At 41.9% G+C, this 20037-nt stretch overlaps 1 protein-coding gene across 3 annotated transcripts in view; it reads right to left on the bottom strand.

Moving 5' to 3' along the window:
• Positions 1-17596, bottom strand: part of LOC121300811 (fibrillin-2-like) — a 55318-nt gene extending 37722 nt beyond the window's left edge. For 2 of the 3 annotated variants that reach the window (XM_041229690.1, XM_041229692.1), the window contains exons 1-6: positions 17477-17596; positions 15513-15846; positions 9219-9301; positions 8582-8680; positions 3040-3135; positions 2246-2341 (exon numbers count right to left, since the gene is read on the bottom strand). In XM_041229690.1, the coding sequence (XP_041085624.1) occupies positions 2246-2341; positions 3040-3135; positions 8582-8680; positions 9219-9301; positions 15513-15685 (547 nt within the window). In that variant the 5' untranslated portion in view covers positions 15686-15846; positions 17477-17596. The remainder of the gene's footprint in view (positions 1-2245; positions 2342-3039; positions 3136-8581; positions 8681-9218; positions 9302-15512; positions 15847-17476) is intronic. The other variant, XM_041229691.1, reaches the window with a different exon arrangement.
• Between the last annotated feature and the right edge of the window lie 2441 nt (positions 17597-20037).

The following is a 20037-nucleotide window of genomic DNA, read 5'->3' as shown; positions in this document are numbered from 1 at the left end:
TGTCCATTCGTTTATTTTGATCAACAATTGAAAGTTACAAAAAAGCATGCATTGGGCTCCTTCTGTCTTTACAAGGGAGCCCAGCTGCAATGCATGTCTGTGTCCTTGATAATGTGAAGGACATCGTCTCAAATACAAAAGCAACAGCCCTGGTCATCCACATTGGCTCCAGGAGAATGGAGTGTGGGTTACTGTACATGTCAACATTTACTTAAGGGCTTGCTAACAAAAGAGACTGAACTGTTCGACTCATTTTCTGTACTCCTGCCTCTGTTTGACAGTTTAATTTGTGAGTGGTGATGAATCCATTCAGATAAAACGTCTCCTTTGCAAGGATGAGCGGATTGCTTTAGGGCATCTAAAGTTCAGTGACTTGATAAAGTAGGCAGGCATTTACTGTAGTGTGAGCTGGGTTATCAAAGACATAAAACACAGAAACTGGATGTCTGAGGAGTGGAAGTCGGTCTTATGGACCGATGAGTCAAAATTTGAAATATTTGGGTCCAAACACAGAATATTTGTAATACGCAGAGAGGGTGAGCGCATGAGTTCTGCATGTGTGGTTCCCACTGTCAAGCATGGAGGAGGCAGTGTCATGGTCTGGGGTTGCTTTGCTGGTGACAGAGCTGGTGATCTTTACCAAGTCTATGGCAAGCTCAACCAGCATGGCTATCATAGCATACTTCACAGGCATGCCATTCCATCAGGATTACGGCTAGTTGGGCAGTCCTTCATCCTTCAGCAAGATAATGACCCGAAACACATCTCAAAGTTGTGCAAGAACTATCTGGCGAAGAAGGAAAGTGAAGGACAACTCAATCTAATGACCTGGCCTGCCCAGTCTCCAGACCTCAATCCCATAGGTAAGGGACGAACTGTACAGAAGAGTCAAAGCAAAGCTACCCACATGTGCCCTCCATCTCTGGGAATTGCTGCAGAAGAGCTGGGAAGACATGTCGGGTGATTTCCTGCTGAAACTTGTTAACCGAATGCCTCGTGTTTGTGAGGCTGTTATTAAGGCAAAGGGTGGCTATTTTGAGGAACCCAAGATTTAGAGACAATTTTCAATTTTCTTGAACATTGCTTTGACACTCCTTATGTTTTGTTTTGTATATTGAAACATGTGTTTTCATTTTCAAGTATTTACAGAAACGTATACAACGTAAAACATTGTCAATTATGAAAAAACCTAGTTTCCAGCAAGTGTACTCAAACTTTTGACTGGTACTGTATATAAACCTATATTCCCCATGCATTTCCAACCAGGAATCGGACTCACAACCTTCCATCTACTGTATACACAGGCCAAACACCAGCCCATTGATGATTGATGATGCCGCAAACCATCCCGTAGGAAACACTCAGATGGTACAGTCTTGATTTTAACACTGAACCCCCCACTGACTGAACCAAATAAAAGGGCAGTAGAGGGGGGTGAGCAGCAGCTCCCCAGGCTTGGTGCGGCTCAGTGTGGCGACTAGACTGTTTGCGCTGACCTAGCCTAGGCCTTGTGTACACAGCTGGGGAGGCTATTTTGTCTCCTCCTATCAGGAAATGTCCATGCCTACACAAAGAAATGCTCTCTGTCATTACAGGGCCTTTATTTATTGCCAGATGTCTGTTAGTTTCTCCCAAAGCGTTTGTGTTTTTCTAGAAAACAAGCTGGGAAGTGAATGGGAAGGCTAGAGGGGGGTTCAGGTCTCCTCTTTGCTAACAGGGCCCGGGGGTGCTTTTAAAAACATAAAGTAATCTCAAAACATTCTTCTCCTGTTCGCTAGTTTTCTTTATAAAAAAAAACCCTCTCGAGAAGCGAAGTTTGCCTCTATGTTATTCATGTGTTTAATAACAGTTTTGAATGTCTTCTCTTTGCACAAATCTAGGAAGCTTCTGCAATACTGGACTGAAAGTAGAAGCTTCCCTGAGCGGACATTAATCAGATCACATGAAAAAAGAAAACTGAACAATCATTAGGGGAGAAGTTAAAAGAGTCCTTTCTGCAGAGCGAACGCACAGCGCAGTCAACAGGTGGGCTTGAACAACACAAAAAGCAAAGCCAGCCAGCAAGCAAACAAACACTGAGAAACCGTGCTGCAAAGCACACCCATAAATGAAGACCATGAGAGTTTTAAGTCAGATACTTAAAGTGCAAATGGCCAAAAATGGCAATAAAATAACACAATGCACGGCGATTTAACAGAACGTTTTACTGAGCATACGCTGTGTGACGAAAGTGCTGCTCTCCTACCTCTCTCGCACTGGGGGCCGGTGAAGCCGTACACGCAGGCACATCGGTTAGGTCCAATACAGCGGCCTCCGTTCTGACAGCCATTTTCACAGACCGCTGCCAAGGAAACACAGCAAGAGAGAGGTTCAGCTGCCATTCACAAACCCAAAACCGCAGTCTTTAAATGTTACAGTACGGCATGCTAATTCACAACCTGGGAAACCCGTTAAAACAGGCCTAGAACTTAAACAATGCAGACCTTAAATTGATATTATCACCAATACAATTAACTGGATGGGTGTACAGTGTTCAAATTATCCTTCTATATCATTTAACATCTCTGCAGTACTATTGGCTCACATCTACAATTACGTTCTTATTGCTAAGGTTGTATTTTTTTCCACTGTTATCACAGGTTTCACTATTTTTGTGAAATGGACACATTGCAGTGCGATACGTAGTTCCCCGTGAAAATTCCCATTTTGGAAAGAAGAGTGTAAAAAAACAACGTTTTAGCACTTAAAAGTAAACACAGCAAACGTTTGCCTTATTGACGCACTTCCTGTTACACTGCATTCAGGAACCTGGCAGCTGGTTTAGTTCGCTTCCAGTAAATGATTGAACACAATTTATCATTCACTGTTTTTCAGGTAAGCATTTAGGAACATTTGTTGTATACAGAAAATTATCAATGTTGGATGTGACAATGCTATTTTTAATTAAAATACATAATCATAGCATTGCCAGTAGGAGGTGCTAGGTTCCATGTATAAAAGGATATTGAAAGCTAGGATCAATAAAAAGAATTGACTCACGCTGTCCACAGTGGGTGCCGCTGTATCCCTTCTGACAGACACAGGAATCATCATTGCAACTGCCCCCGTTCATACACCTCACATTACAGGACTGCACTGTGGAAACAGACATACAGGGGTCAGGAATAACCTGCAGCAATGCCATCCCAACTCAGGGGGTTTCTAAGATAGATAACTGAGGTTAGAGGAGTGAGTTACAATATATTCCTGCTGTGGCATATATCACCGTAATGTAGCTCGGTTTCATCCAATGGACAGGCAGCAATCAGGCCATGTGACCCACCGACAGTGATTACACACCAGGAAAAAACAGTTTAATATTTTTTATCAATAAGAACCTAGATATCTCCTAACACAAGAAAACTGATTAAAACCTTGGTTTGCATTCTAATTACTTTACATACATTTGAATGAAGCAACTTTTATGCAACGATTTCATGAACTTCTATTTCCACAGTCCGTATCAGTGTCTGCGCTAAACCAGACCATTGTGAAACATTTTTAGCCACTGCTGGACTGCGAATGCTCTGGCAGTGTGTTACACTGGCATGCAGTCATTTCTCAAGCTGCTCTGCAAGGGTGATGTCTTATCAGGTCCAGTGCATTAGGCGATGATAGGTAGACACTGTAAGTAGTGTAAAATATGCAAGCTGTTGCTTGTAGTGAGGGTCCTGCTTCAGACTACAGTATAGGAATGCCAGGCTCTTTCATTCTTGAAGCCAACCCCCCCTGCAAACACACAGCTTGTAAATGTGTCTGATCTGTGCGCTGGGGTGCACTGCAACCTGACTACACTTGGAAGTGTGTGTGTGTGTCTGTGTGAGTTACTTTAAACAGTTAAACCAGTGAGAGAAACCAATTCATCACATATACTACATGGGTTCCAAGTCTCATCCACTGGACGGGGTGGACGGTATTTTGCACAGTGATAACCTGACCTCAATTATTAAAATTAAATTTGGCATCACTAAAAGAAAAAAGAAAACCGCAACATTGGTTAATTTAAACGATATCATTTGCAACTTGAATTAAGAATCCACCAATGAACTGAGTGCATGCAATCATAGGGTGCTAATGACAATTTTATGTTTTTTTATTTTGTGGGTTGTGCAGTGACTGTCGCGGGTCTGTGGGTTTTAATGTCAGTTTGCGGGTCACTCAGGCGCTCAGCACTAAGTCAAAAGGAGGATCTGCTCATATGGTTGAAGCAGCCATTGCTGAACAACAACAATCACGTAATAAATGTCTCGGGAAGCACGCTTACTGTTACCAGCGGCAGCATGCCAACGTTTTACACAATCCCACAAAAGGAGGATCTGAATTGCATTACATTGCAAGAAAAACAGTATGCATACACTCAAAAAGCACAGCGCAATGGCAAAAAAACAGTCGTGGTTTCTGCAAACTTGGGAACTGGCATGAGATCTAATTGTTCCAGGAAGCAGGACCCCCTTGCGCGGTGCTGACAGTGCGCCCAAGTGCCTCACACAGAGGTTCTGTGGGCGTCCTCCGATCCCACGATGAAGCCAGTTTCCTCTTCTAAACCCAGGAACTCGAGATCGGATGTCAGCGAACTACAAGCCTCTGGAGGACAAACTAAGCCAATCCAATAGGTGCCTGGCCAGCAAGGTCTGCTGTAGCGCGATGAGAAAGAAACAGTCCCTGTCTGTTTTGCCTCCCTAACCCCCTCATAACCATGCTGCCAGGCATGCTCAGCATAGCAGTAAATGGGAGCGTCTATTTAGGATATGAAGTTCACCTTTCAGACTCTCCTTATTTGCTCAGAGCTTCCATGAATAAGGAGCATGGAAAGCACTTGGCTGCATCTCCCAGCTAATTAATGACTCAGAAGACGGATATGTAGAGCGCAGGAGACGTGTGTGTGCTGTGAGGCTTTAGCAACCTGATGTTCCAGAATGCACCTCAACACTCTATCAATTCCATAAACCCAAACCATGAATCTGCTCAGCTGCATGTACCACAGCCTCTCAATGAACAAGCGCTGGGCCTCCGAGCTGGAATTAGGCACCCGGTCCAAAGATTAGGAAATATGAATCTTGCTATAGTTCATCGAGTTAAATGTAACCACACACTGCCTTTGTAATTACAATTTGATTTTGTCCAAAGCAAAAAGGTAACACTTTACATTCAGTGTCTCTTATTACCTACACATAATTACAATGTTATTATGCATAATTACAATGTACTTCATACATTTACATTATATAATCCTAACTCTAACTCTTTTCTGATACAAATGTGTATTTGCATATATTGTGTACATGTTAAATACATTGTAACTATGCTTAACAGTATTTTCATTATATATAATTCATGTAAAGTGTTACCAAGAAATAGTTAAAGATGTTCTTATTAGTGTAAAACACCCATATTATAAAGGGTGGCTTCACGTTGCATTTGCATAGTTTCACTGTCCTATTACCTTTTTACTATGCTTCTTAATGGAAGTCCTCAAATGCTGTGTTTTTGGACAATGGCAGGCAGCAGCTCCTGCATTCATACGTACTTTAACACAGACTTATCATTAAAAAAAAACACACAGAGTAATTGCAAATATCATAAAAAGGCAGGAGAGATAAAAAAAAATGAAGAAAATGTCATTTGAATCTACTTAAAAGTGCCAGCGCTTGTGAAGTAGGCACGTTTTTGTTCTCACGTAGGTTGCAGTGCCACGGTGTGGGTTGGGGTTAGACCAGAATGGGCACCGATCTCACAAGCCTGTGGCCGGCTAGAAAGACACAGGAAGTTGCTGGAGGGAAATCCTGCTCTTTGGCTGTTGCTGGTTCAGTGATGTCAGCAGGAAAGCATTCTCAAGGCTGACTGGGATTTAGAAACACATACAGTACTGTAACCTGCGGGACTCGTTTTATAGCGCTGCACTGGGGTCGATCAGGCAAAACACTTTGGAAGAGGAGTCTCTTCCTGTGGAACAGACAACAGCTTTAAGTGATCAGATAGTTAGTAAGATCTAAACTATCCAAATTGGTCTCGTGGGGAATTGATATGAAGTATACTGATAATATGAAAAAAGCAGTGGGATGTACAGCTGCTAACACAATGTGCGCAATCGGAATTCATTGTGTAGGGTATTGTACAGCAGCTATAAGTATAACATGATTCATTATGTATATGATCTGACGAATGTTGCTGTTAAATTGAAGGGGTCCCAATCAGATATTTTCTATATTGTTGTAGATAAAAATACACTAATGAGACTCATATGCACAATTAAGAGATATTGGTACACTTTTAATTAACTAAAGACCCACTGATTAGATTAAAACTGCACTATTCTGATCCACCTTGGACCGGACCATGTAGGAATGTGTTCAGAGCACTGATCGGAACTGGTACAAGTCCAAAAAACGCCTTGCCTGTTTTTGATACCTCCATTTCATCAATAAATGAGTAGTAATGCTTTGTAAAGAAGTCAGCAGCCTGGCTGGATTGGCAAGAGCCTGCTGTATAAAGAGCCCAGTGTCTGAGTATTAATAACTCCCCAGCCTATATATGTGAGGTATCGCGTTTGCACACCGCTGACTGCCTGTTTCCAATCCGACAGACTGAACTGTTTAAGCTCAGCAACGGGGGCTGCAGTTGCGTCACTGTTCTCGGTCCTCCCCCGTGCAACAGAGTCTCACAAAGCATTACTGTTCACCAGCCCGGCCCAGAACAGGGACCAAGAAAAAGTGCCCAGGGAAATCCACAGTGCAGAGATTCAAAGCATTCTTTTGTGTGTGTGTGCTGTCAAGCCCCTCTCTCTCTCTCTCTCTCTCTCTCTCTCTCTCTCTCTCTCTCTCTCGGCTTACTTATTGAACCTACCCGGCTGCTGTTTATTTGTTTGTTGACCGCTGTTTTTAAGTAACCGAGAAGGAATGCGAATAGCAATTACGAGCGGGTTGATCTGTGCAGCTTTTATTCGACTCCACAGGATGCCCACAGCGAGCCAGCCAACACCGCTGCCTTTTTCTTTGGTATACGGCTTTGTTACCGGGTTATAAACACGTGCCTCTTCTGGATGTGGGCTGAATACCCATAAAAGTGCCTAATAATAGCCCACGCGACTAACTACAGAATATTAATAGACACCTCGAGTATTGTAAGCAAGCTGTGATATTTCCTACAAGGGCCAATCAATTTGTCTTTATTGCATACACCAGAGTTATGAATAACGCAGCATTTGGAACTAGTTTTAAATGTGTCTACGTTGTTAAGGGCAATACAATACTACCACTAATAGCAGGCGATACTACCTCAAATGCATATTTAATGAGGACAAAGTTGCTAATTGTACCAAAGTCCAAACCGTACCGTAGGGAATCACACTTGTTAAAGCTATCTTGACTGGGCTCTGGTCCCAGGGTATCTCTGTTGTTTACTGGTACCATATTAAGTTACCAATCAAGCGTTATAACTGGCAGTGTTGAGCGGGAGCCCCCCGGAGAGCAGGATCGTTCAATAAGCCGAGGGTCTGGATAGTGCTGTGCAATGGAAAATGACTTCATGGGGATTCGGAGCTTGTTGCCAGATGGAGGTCTCTTTTCCAGGGAGAGATCCGCGCTTTTCTGGGATGAGGAGGAGAGGCCGTGTTTCCCAGCACATAAATCCAGCCCCGAGCTTCTTTCTCCCGGAGCTTCAGAGCATTACAAGAAGTTCCTCTTTACACCTCCAGGTCAAACGGACCAAAGCTGAGAATTAGTGAGGATGTGTGTGTGTGTGTGTGTGTGTGTGTGTGTGTGTGTGTGTGTGTGTGTGTGTGTGTGTGTGTGTCTGTCTGTATATGAGTGTGTTTGTGAGTGTGAGTGTGGGTGAGTGTGTGTGTGAATTTTACCCAAATTTGGGCGCCAGGAGAAATGGAGTTCCATTGAGTTCATGTGACCCTCTCAACACATAACCTCAAAGGTCAAACAGCAATGGAGCAGGTAATTTAACTCTTAGCAGCACACACAAAGTGTTTGGACAGCACTGTCTGAGCCACAGGGAGTTTAGCGTATTTTCTTTTGTATTTGAGATTCAGAGACGCTTCCTTTGATCGTGCTGCTTCCTGTTTTTCTCTATCCGTCTTTAAAAAAGTTGATAAATAATCAAGTCCCTATTTTTGCAGTGGCAGAACATCCTCCTAATTGGCATTTAGCCCTTTCTTGGTAACAGTTCAGTGCGTTGTTTTTGTTTACCGCTAAAAACCAATCCTTAACACAACATGCCTACAACATGACTGATCACTTGGCTTCAGCTTAGAAACAGATGTGCACACTGCGCTTCTGCACTCCTAACATCACCACAACACAAACCCAGAGCAGTGAACAGTGATCAGGTCGAAGACGAGCAAGAAACTAAACACGCAAGCTTTGCGTTTCTTGCTCCGTGCTTCTCTAATCATAAGCTCCAGTTCAACCATCGTTCTGCTTTAACCCTTTCAGTCTGAACTGTGAATACCGTGGCCTGTGTGAAGGAGTGAAACGACTAGAAGCCCCATTCCCAGGGCTGCGGTTGTGAAAAGTTCTACAGTCTACACACTTACCTCCTTGAGATCCACAGCCTGGAGACAGCTGGCCGTTAGAGCAGGTGCACATGTTGGGTCGAGAGCAGAACCCTTCCCCACAGGTGCTCCTGCAGATCGCTGTGACAGAGAAAGACAAACAGTGAGATACAGTCGTGTGCATATTTACTAGAACACCTCAAGATTTGTCATTTATATCCTTTATATACCGACCTGCATGAAAACCTCAGCCAGTAATTTTCGGTCAGAAACAATATGCTCTCATGAAAATGCTGGACCGCTTTGTGCTTTAAATAGGCATCTTAAACAACTTCTAAAAAGCCTTTTACCATTTGTGGCTCTGTGAGTCATCAATTAAATTAGACAATCACTAATTTTCCAGGATTTTCAGTTCCAGTGGCTTGATTTCACACGCACTACAAATCAAAACAACAGAATATATATATGTACTGCAGAACATCGTATAAGGGGTGAAGAAGGAGGCTGTGAATCAAGTGCTGAGTGTGATTAAATAAAATGAAATGCTGTCAAATAATGCACTTGTCACTATCGTATTGATCCTATTACAGTCATAGGTACTGGTATGTATGCTTGACCCCTGTTTAGCTGATTTTGAAGATGCTAAGCTACAATATAAAATGGTACATAGGGCACTTACGGACGATGCACTGGTTCCCTGCAGGAAGTGTTTTCCACCCGGGACAGCAGTACGAGTGGAAACGGGAACCGCACACATTGGGTCTGCAACAGAGAAATAGTCAGGGCATTAAGAGTTTCACTGAGTCCTGAGAGTGAAGACCGAAGCACCCTGTACTGGGTTTACTGACCAGCCTTGACTTCCACAGGCAGCGATTATGAAGTCCTTAATAAACACGGTAAATGGTGTAGGGTTGTAATCCTGAATATGAAGTTACCGGAACTACACTAAGATATTGATTAATCAAGAATTATGATACAAATTCACATTTTATTTGTACACTGGACTTCTAGTAATCACAGAACAGGTCCTCTAATTTCTACAGGTTTGTCATCGATTTCCAGACAGCGTTGCGAGACAAAACAAAGAACATTTCAAAATAATTGAGGCAGCAGAGAATTCATTTGGAAAAAAGATGCCGTGTACCCTTAACCCTAATGAACACAATTCTATAAAAAAATAAAAAAACGGATAGCATTTGTTTTATAAGTGAAAAATATGTATTTGAAACCCTTGGAATGAGAGAAGTAACCTTTATTAATCCAGGTGCCGTTTTTTTATTTTAATCGTAATCCTTTTCTTAATGAATTAATTATGATTCGTGTCACCATGGCGAATGTTGCAGCCACCCAAACCTGTCCCTTCGTACTTGCATTTATACTTCAGTACTTTTTAAAGTTCTTGATCCATTCCTGGTTCCAACTCGACTACACCACTACTGCCTATAGAAAAAAGTACAGGCAGTTCTGGCAGGTTCCATCTCGACTGAAGACCCCCGGTGTTCATTTACGAGACCCCATTTTAAAATGTATTTGTACAGTTTATCCTGTAGAACCCTAATGCCTATTCCACTAGCGCTAGGCTATAAGGAGGTAAAAAAACATAACCTCTAAACTATGCCTCATAACTCCAGCGCTCCATATAAAAAAAACACCAAATCGTGTCATCAAATCTGCTTGCTGGTTTTATCATGTGAAAACACCATGTGTCATTTATATAGCTTTGCTAGGATGAAAGACACAATTTCAGCCAAAGAATGGTTTCAAACCACTTCCTGAAAATGTGTCTTTGTGTTCCCTCGGCTTAAGCAAATCAAGCACACAAAGGTTTGGGTGCGTGCCTTGATCGGTGGACAATGATGAAACCCTTCTCTACTTGTATTTCCTCTTCAGACTTCCAGCACCCTGGCAAGATTTAAGATACTTAGAATCTGTCTGAGACCAATAATAGCAGTCTAATAGAAAAACCAGGCCAGAGGGAACAGGACCAACAAAGAATTAACCCAGAGTGACCTCAATAGAGGTCCTTAACACACCATACCCACGATGCTCATGCTTCTTGTCTGCGTTCACATACCCTCCAACATTTCACAGATAAAAACGGGTACACTATATTACTGACTTTAATAGTTGTAGTAGTATAAGGTTAGAGTGCATTTAAGGTAGTTGTTTTGTTTTTTAAACTATAAAAACTAAACTTCAAAAAATACATCTACAGGCCGCAATGCAGTGTTATATTTTTCAGAATTGATCAGTGTTTATTTCACGGAGGTGGTTTACTTTATTGACGTACAGTAATAACCTTGATTGTGATTTCAGTTTCAAACTCCAGTGAGATTTCATAGACAAGCATGAAGTTTGTTTAAAACACCCCTGGACAGAGGACAGAGTGGATTTCAGAATCCGGTTCACACGATCAAGCTGCGAGGATCCAGTACCAAAGACAGGTATTGGAGAAATGGGTACGGTCGGAGGGTATGGATTCAGTCAGGAGCAGCAAGGGCCTACATCCATTATCCTTCCTCCTCTTAAGAGATGTTGAAATGCCAGTCACCTTTGCTGGCCCAAGACGAGTCCAGCTGCCAGTTGAATCCTTCAATGAAATGAACTGGGAAAGTAAGCCAGCTTCCAACCACAGATACCTGTGCACCCAGGGCCTTTGGATACTGACAGCAGGAGAGATCGAGGGAAGGAGAGGGACAGGGGGAGAGGTTGAGGGAGGGCAATCGCTTGGGTTGTGAGTGGAAACCACATCACCCCAAATCAATCCTGAGGCCTGCTTTTCAATTAACAAACCTCGGTCAGATGCTGAATCTGTACTGTAATAGTGAATGAAAGGTAGATAAACATTTAATAAAAAAAAAAAAATACAAAAAAAACAGTGTCCTTTTCCCCGCTGCTTGAAAGACATAGGAATCAAACAGGGCCTTAAAAATGAAAACCGAAGGCTTGCTGTAAATATACCATTTTCATATAACATTTTCCTCCATGTTTTAAGACCATGGCTTATATATAGAATAACTTTTCAGGCTCTTGATGAAAAATAATTATAATGCAGGATCATTCTCCTGTTTGCACACTACAGACTAACGATAGGGAATTGCAGTTAAAATGGGATGTGAAAAGGGGATTCACTTCAGAATGGGATTTACAATATGAATAATTAGGAAGAGTAGAATGAAATGATCACATCACGTAGAGACGACCCTAATCTCTTTGCGCAATGAACAGGTCTCTTTACTTTTGGATTAAGAATCCCATTTGGCTCAAAAGTAACCAAATACACCTTTAAAGAACCTCTGAGCCATCTTTAGTGCAGTCCATAACTGTGCAGAATTAAAACTGTTGGAAGCAACAAATGGGGGTTATACACAGCAGATGCACCGATATTTTGGGTCACAATGTGCTTGACTACGTCTTCAACCAAGAAAGTGATCACGTTGAGCTCTCCGGCCGGCAGTCTGCAATCCCTGCTTGCTTGCTTGCTTGCTTGCTTGCTTGCTTGCTTGCTTGCTTGCTCGCTCGCGCGTTTATCTCAGTATTGGAATGGCACTCAATTTAAAAGGGATTATTAGCCCCTCCTCCTCCTGTCTCTTAACATTCCGCAGGCTCTTTGATGTCACCACTGAGCCGCTGGCTCTCCCTCTCGTTAACTTTAATAGAATCCTCTGTCACGTATTTAGAAAAAGTAAAACACCCTATCCAAACACAGACACCTGAGATAAAAAATGCACAGGACTGGGAGAGAACATGCTTCACAGTGCACAGCAAAGGTAGCCAGGCAGGGGGGCAAATGAAATGGAAAATTGTTGCTAAACTGTTTAGCACCAGAGAGCTTACTGGTGCTATATTATCAAACACCTCCTTAATCAAGCCCCCTCCCTTACTCTGCAATGAGCTTTTAGGATAAGTGTGAGGTGTGGTGGGGGGGGGGATACTCTCAGACTTGGATTGTCTGGATCAAACATCAGTGTGCACAGAACTGGATGTCGTTCTTGTGTACTGGAGTGCGGGAAAGCTATCCGGAGAGCTGAGAAACACGAACACGTCAAGCAGCATTCAATATATAAACATCCCTTAACCACGGACTGTCAAGGATGGGAGAGCGCATGCCACAGACTTGTCAGTGAAGCCACAGTAAAACAAAACCACATTCACCCCCCTCTACCAAACTGCAAGTAACTGAAAACACCCGACTGTATTATTATTGGGGATAACCAATGATTTTTACTAAATATCACCTCCTTATTCACACAGCCTATAGCATTTTGAAAACGCAACTGTTAATGAATGGCAAGCAAGATGGTTCGACATGTGTTGATCGAATTATACATTTCACAGACTAAACAAATCTCACTGTTTATCCATGCAATGCTTTCTTTTAAGGCAAGTAGACAAACATACCTACAAGCAGGCCTTCATCAGTGCTGGATCTCAATTCCAAGGGTCCATAAACACAGGGCCACAAGGTCAGAGGCCGGACATCAAAGACTTTGAAACTGCTGCCCTAAGAGCCATGACAACGATGACCCATTACCAACCACGGCTAAAGGTTGAAGGTCATCTCATTGACAGCTCACTCACTCAGTTAATGGTGAGCCTGATGGTTTTCCCTGTGGCGCATTCAGCCCCCCTGGGTTAGGGTACCTTAGTCATGTGAAACTCTTAAAGGGCTTAAAAGGCCTCTTTGTGTCACCTTTCTGGTCAACACGGTCCATATCCGATCCTTTCCGTCTAGACGAAAGCTGGGGCCACGTCCCATCTCCTTCAACACAACGAGGTCTCAGTGACTTGGCAATATCTATGGGATTTATCTTTCCAGCTTTTTACATTATCAGACGCTGCGCCTTTAATGGAGTTTAAACGAAGTAATCCAGCATGGTGCATTACGCAAATTATTCGCATCAAACGCTTAAGCTGTGGATAGTTTCCTGCAATACCATTTCCGTCAGCTGTTTAATGCTTTACAAGCTCTGATGTTTAGTATAGTACGCAAGATGGTCATTTCAGACTGTCAGGTTGAGTCACCACGTACATAGTAAATTATTAACAGCTATTACAATGGGATTGATTACCTGTTTACTGCTCATGTGCTTTCAATGTGGCTACCTGTCCTATACTAGATTACACCTCTGCCAAACTCCTACTGTGTATCACTTTGACCCATTACAAGCTTTATCAGTCAGTATCTGGGTAACACGCTCAACTGGAATGGCTCAAACTGCTATCTATGCACTTTGAGTCTGATTCTCATCCCTGCTGATTAGTGGTAAGAAAACAGAACTGGCAGTGAAAACGCTGAATAAAATCTTCTACCTTCATTAATATCGGCAAGCAGGGCAGGCAACATCCGAAACATCTCCCCAGTGAAGAGTACTGGCTCCCTCAACCTGAGAGCCTGGAGCTCATTCAAGCAAAGCCTTAAAAGATCAGTACACATTCTAAACCATGCTAGCTTGCTAGTAAGCATTATAAATGAATAATCCTAATCCAATGAGCTCATGGTTTGATTATTACAGGGTTGTGAGCTCAACCAAATCCCTTTGATTACTGGCACTGCCAAGTTCAACAGCTCTTGATGTAATTTACATTTTCCGAGAGAAGAGAGAGAGAGAGAGAGAGAGAGAGAGAGAGAGAGAGAGAATGGTTTTCTCTCTATAAATTACAATATCCTCTAAACCATTGTTATTTAGCATTTTAAAATTTCCCCTAAAGTGCATTTAAGCACCAGGCCCAACAAGACAACTTGTTTTCCCAAAGCCCCCCCCCCCACTCTCTCTTCCCCACCCAGGCCCAGGAGGGCTGAAGTTTTCCTGCTGGTCTGAACTCCTGTCCCCACCCCCATACCTACCCCTCCCTTGCAGTTACCTCAGCCTGAAACCATTGCAACATTACATCACTCCTTCACACTGTCCTCGCCTTAAAGGGCTGCGGACTTGCTCTGAAAGCACAGCTCAGCAAAACTAGGTGGGGGGTTGAGAATGACATGGACACAAGGAAAGGTGGGCAACTGATAATTAATGCTACTAGCTGGGAGAGTGACGTGTGCATAAGGGGCCGTCTGCCATCTGATAGCCAGTAACACATTAATATATAATACAAAAAAATTTACATCATTGACATTTCTTCTCCATTTAGTAAAAAATAAATAAAGGCAAAATGATCCTGATAAAAAGCATGAGCCCCTGCACAAGCCTGCTGTAATATATTACAGCTTGAGCTGACGTACCCTGTGCTCAGGATTATGTGGTTATAAATCAAGAAACATCTACAACCAAAACCTACGCACCACCCTTTAGAATGAACTAATTTTGCTTCCTAAAATCGAACGAAACCTGCTGAAAAATGTCACGTTAGCATATTGAATTACCGCTTTATAGTTTCCCAGAAAAATTGAACGTAGCTTTTGTTTTTGAATGATGTCTCAATCCTAAAATTCTAGCTGATGCAAAACTTTTGGCTACATCTGTATACTGTGTTTCTTTTTCCATCTATTGTGTATTGACTCATTACCCAGCACCCTTTCTTTAGCCAAGGAATATGACCTTCCCTCACTTTCAGAGCCCCAACCAACATTTTCTTTTCCCCGAAGTCTGTTTTTATTAATACAATGCAGCTCAATATTTGCTGTTCTAGACAGCGGCCTATAGAAAAGGAAAATAGCAAGTCAATAACCAAAAGGTTCTCGGCACAATAAAATATAATAATGATGTAAGATTTTTTTTAATTTTTCTTTTTTTTAAGAATTGGATCCTAACTTGCTTTACAGAGCTCACTCCAACTTGGTGGTCCTGCCTCCACGTTTCAAAATCAGAGCGCCATGGATTCAATAGACATTAAGAGAGAGTTGTGCCTTCAAGGCAGGCCTGCTTGCAGTGGTGAGGATAGCTGACATGGCCAGTGCTTCTGCTGTCCCTGCTTGGTGTACAAATAGAACTCCCAGTGTAAATTAAAACATATATGACAGTCCGCTTACCCCCTGAGGGATTCCTGTCCCCTCCGTCGCACCCTGTGAGCGATTTCTCTCTCGTCTGGCCCTGATGAGAACCTGCTGGCCTGGAAAGGGTCTTGGCCGTACGCCGACGGGCTGGCGGCCCAAAACACGGCCGTCCATCCCAGCAGCAGGTTGCTGAGCCACCTCGCCCCCATAGCCGCTCCTGTGCTCGCTGGGGTCTCCTGAAACACACTGGGAGAAGGGGTTCACTCTCGAGGGGCAGTCACACCGCTCCGCTATCCTCTGCCCTGGTCTCCTGCAAACAGTGAGTCCCTGTGTTAATAAGCTGCAGTCCTGATGCAATCCAGTTTGGTACCTGAAACATAAATTTCAAAAGTATTTTTAAAAGTATTTGGGAAAACTCTCCAGGAAAAAGAACATGCGTACCCACTAGTTAAATTCAGGTACATGTTTCCCAAAAGACAGCCTTCTTTAGCCCCATAGAAAAGTAGAGCACCTTTCCTATTGACAAACTAAACTAAAAACGTATAGGAATGGTCCCTCTAATTAAATAATTAAGTAATCAATCAATCGTGGACTGACACTGGTAATAGAAATATGATTTTCCATCTGGCCTTTTTTGGTGTAATTGATGCTTTAAAATTAAAATAAAAATGTCACACACACACACACACACCTATTGCACTGTGAGTTCAGTGTCTACAGTGGCTACGTTTTGTAACAATCAATAAGGAATTCTTTGCAGTGTGTTTTTACTGCGACAGTGTCTCAAAATGTAAAAGTACTGATTTAGTTTGACAATTAAAATAAAAAGACAAGCGCCTTCAAAATTCTGTCAAACATGTTAACGGAAAAAAAGAAGGCATTTGACGAAACACAAGGGTTCCACGTGATGTGCTCTTCACTTCTAAAGCACTATGTTGCAAAAACGACCAAATATTGCATATTTTATGTGTGTGTGTGTTTTATTATGATTTTTTTTTTTTTTTAAAGGAAATTAATTCTGGAATGGTACAATTTCGCTGACAAGAGTTTTCAGCAGCGGCCACAGGAGAGGGGGTGAGTGGGACGGAACAAATCAGCCGACTGAACAAAGGAATGGGGGCGGGTTGACGGAATGGTTTTCTGCTCGGTTCAGGTATCAAGTTGTTCACTGAGGTGCCGTTTCAGACAGCAACTTAATCCCATTTTCAAAACTAAATCCGTCTTCCAGATTTATTGTGCATGTGTCACTGTGGTTTTATTCTATATCTATGGAACAAAGCGAATAAGGCCATTTTTGTGCAGCATCTCGGAACCACAAGCCATGGTTTATTTAAAACATTAAGTACATTTAAATTAATAAAACGATGAGAAAAATCGTTCACTGGATTTGAAAAAAAAAAAAAAAAAAAAGTATGCATTTTTCCCCCCCCTCACATGAAAAAAACCACAAACACTCTAACAAGATATTTGAAGAGACACGGCGATTATTATTTTTATTTATTTATTTTTTTAATTAGGCACTTCAGAACATCTGCGATGTTTTGTCTAAGTTTGCTAACGGACTGGAAAGCACATAATTTATCATGTAGTGATTGCACAATATCAATTAATTTAAATACATTTTAAGTAACAAAAGATCACACTGAATCACAAATTGAATAGAAAAAAGTTACACCCACGTATACGATATACATTACAACTAACATCTTCAACAAACAAATCGGTGTACAGTAAGTTTAAAACATGCGTTCACTAGCCTGTATACACTAATAATAATAATAATAATAATAATAATAATAATAATAATAATAATAATAATACATTTAAAAAAACATATTTTCCTTGTTTGTTTCAGTAAAGCTGATCAGACAGCTATAAGGAGAAAAAAAACTCAGTTAAGTTATGCACGCAAAAAAAAAAAAAAGTTCAGGATAACTTCTCTTGTTGTGTAGTGTAAGTAATTTGCATCGCAAAAGACTCGAAGAGAATGAATGCGGTACCTTCAGATCCTTGGAGCGCCTTTTTGCAGCAAGCAGTTGTGTCCGGTGTCGCTTTTTGGAATGGGGATGCGGGGTGTAGAGAGGGGAATTAAGCTGTCCCAGTGTGAGAAACGGAAAAAAAAACCGTAACGATTTACCCAAATTGGGAGGAGGGAGGGCCTTCTCTCTGCACGAGAGCACAGGAGACGGACTTCAGGGCAAACCCACCGCATTCCTCAAAAAAAAAAAGGTTTTAATTCTGTAGGGGGATGGGGTAGGACGAGAGGTTAATTTTGGGAAGAGGGATAGAGTGAGACAATAGACATTATTACTAGTTTATATACAGTAAGTGTTGTTTTTTTTTTCAAATAGTGTGGTCGATGGAAGCCTTTTTCCATATGTTCTTACAAAGATAGTTTCACTACATATCTTTCTGAATTGGGGCATTACTAGCCTGTGCATAACTGCATTACAGTTACTGTGGCTGGGGTTTGCTCTGCTAGAATACTGCATCAGGGCCCAGTCCAGCCCACTCAGAACATTGTGCTCAGAGAACGCTGTTACAGCAATCAGTGGTCTGTGAGAGGAAATGATGACATTGCAAAGGTATGGGGGCTAAACATTGACAGTCATTCATGTTCGTGCTTGGAAAGCGGTGATTACTTTTATTGAAGTGGCTCTGCATAGAGTCGTGAGATCAACAGAGCGTTACCATAGCGATCATCCCAGTCCACTTATTTTTTATATAGCACCTTTCATAGTGGGCCACCATCACAAAGCGCTTTATAAGACACGAGGCTAGGGTGTGTGAACTATGCATCAGCTGCAGTGTCGCTTACAACAATGTCTCACCCAAAAGACAGAGTACAAAGAGGTTAAGTGACTTGCTTAGGGTTTTACAGTGAGTCAGTGGCTGAGCTGGGATTTGAACCAGGGACCTACTGGTTTCTAGCTTCAAAAAGAGATCTGGCTCTCTTAACGATGAGTCGGACATCCTTCCACACCCCAATCCTATTACCTGCTTGCTGCTGAAGGTCCCTGCTTTTATCGGCAGCAAAAGGGCATGCAGACTTTTCTTATAAAATAAGAAAGATAAGCAATGCTGGGCTTGATCAATACCTCAGAACACTAGTTGCTGCGGTTTACAGCTGTGGCCAAAAGTTTAGCATCAGGTCGAATTTTAGGATAGAGACATAGAAAAAGAAAAAAAAAAAAGCTATATGAACATCATTTATCTAACATCATGTCATCAAAGAAACTACAAAATGAGATCGCAAAAGTCAACCGGAAGCCATGGTAGCAGTACTATATTTCATGGTAGATTTTGACAATTTTCAGTTTTTCGTTAAGTATGTGGAAAACTACAAAGCGGTGTGTGATTCAATATGTTAACGTAACATTATTCAGCATGTTTGATTGGATTTTATGGAGCGAAATGAGTTAATTCTGTAGGGTGATGCAAAACATTTGGCCATAGCTGTAGTTTAGTTTTGTTTATGGTTCTGTAGGGGGCACTCTCCCCACTGGAGAGTGCCACTTGGATGAGACCTTAAACCAAGGTCCTGCCTGCTCTGTAGACAATACTCTTCCACTGGCACTGTTAGAAAGTAGATAAGGTGGTGTCCTGGGAACTGTCAACTTTTAGCTCTGGTTCTGAAGCTGGTGGAGCCACCCTGTGCTATGGGGAGGCACATCCTTCCAGAATGTTAAACTAAAGGCCGGCCAGAAAGACAGAGATTCACGTCTTCAAGACTCAAAGCAAAGTGGGCTTTGCATGCAAGTCAAACCGAGCTGAAAAAACCAGAATGACAAATCGAGTTTGGTTTGCATTAAATTCAAACTGCAATCCAAAAATGAAAAAAAAAAAAAAAAAAAAAAACACTGAACAATAGCTGGATGGAATGCATTACGATTTGCTGACATCTGTGTGTTGAAAAGACAAAAGCAATGTACTGCATATATTTAAAAAAAGAAAGAAAAGAAAGAATTCAGACATGATGGAACAGAAAAGTTTTCTGCCAAACCAAACCAATCCTGGGCCTCTCTCAAGTAGAGGATGCCAATTATGTTGAATTGTCTAGTGGTCTTGTGATAGCCTAATGCCCACTGGGGCCAACCCTTATAAAATATCATCAAGCTATTTTTGCAGTTTCCACATGCTTTTCCTATGGTTGCATTAAGAATTTACCTTACTCTGCCATGGTTTGTCATGTTTTTAATTAACCTCTTTGGGTATTGCTTTACCATGCTTTTACTATGCTTTATCACACTATGCTTTTGCTATGGGAAACTTTTATAAAGGAAGTTAAGAGCACAAAACTAATTTCACTTGTGACCTGACCCCAGGCCTGCAGAGAATATTAAATGAGAGTCTTGTGAAGTAGCCTGCTGCACCACACAGCCGGGACTGATTCATTTTGAATTATTGCATTTATTTAAATAACGTGAACCAGGATGATTACCCACCAAGACCAAAACCTAATTTTCATTGAGATCACCGGGGAAACACAAGCAGCAGGTTACATCAGCCATACAAATACACACTAAACCCTTAAACGATGTGACATAAAACTCAGAAACCT

This window comes from Polyodon spathula, chromosome 26 (assembly GCF_017654505.1).
Source record: "Polyodon spathula isolate WHYD16114869_AA chromosome 26, ASM1765450v1, whole genome shotgun sequence".
Classification (NCBI taxonomy): Eukaryota; Metazoa; Chordata; class Actinopteri; order Acipenseriformes; family Polyodontidae; genus Polyodon; species Polyodon spathula.
This window is presented reverse-complemented; position numbering and strand designations above follow the sequence as displayed.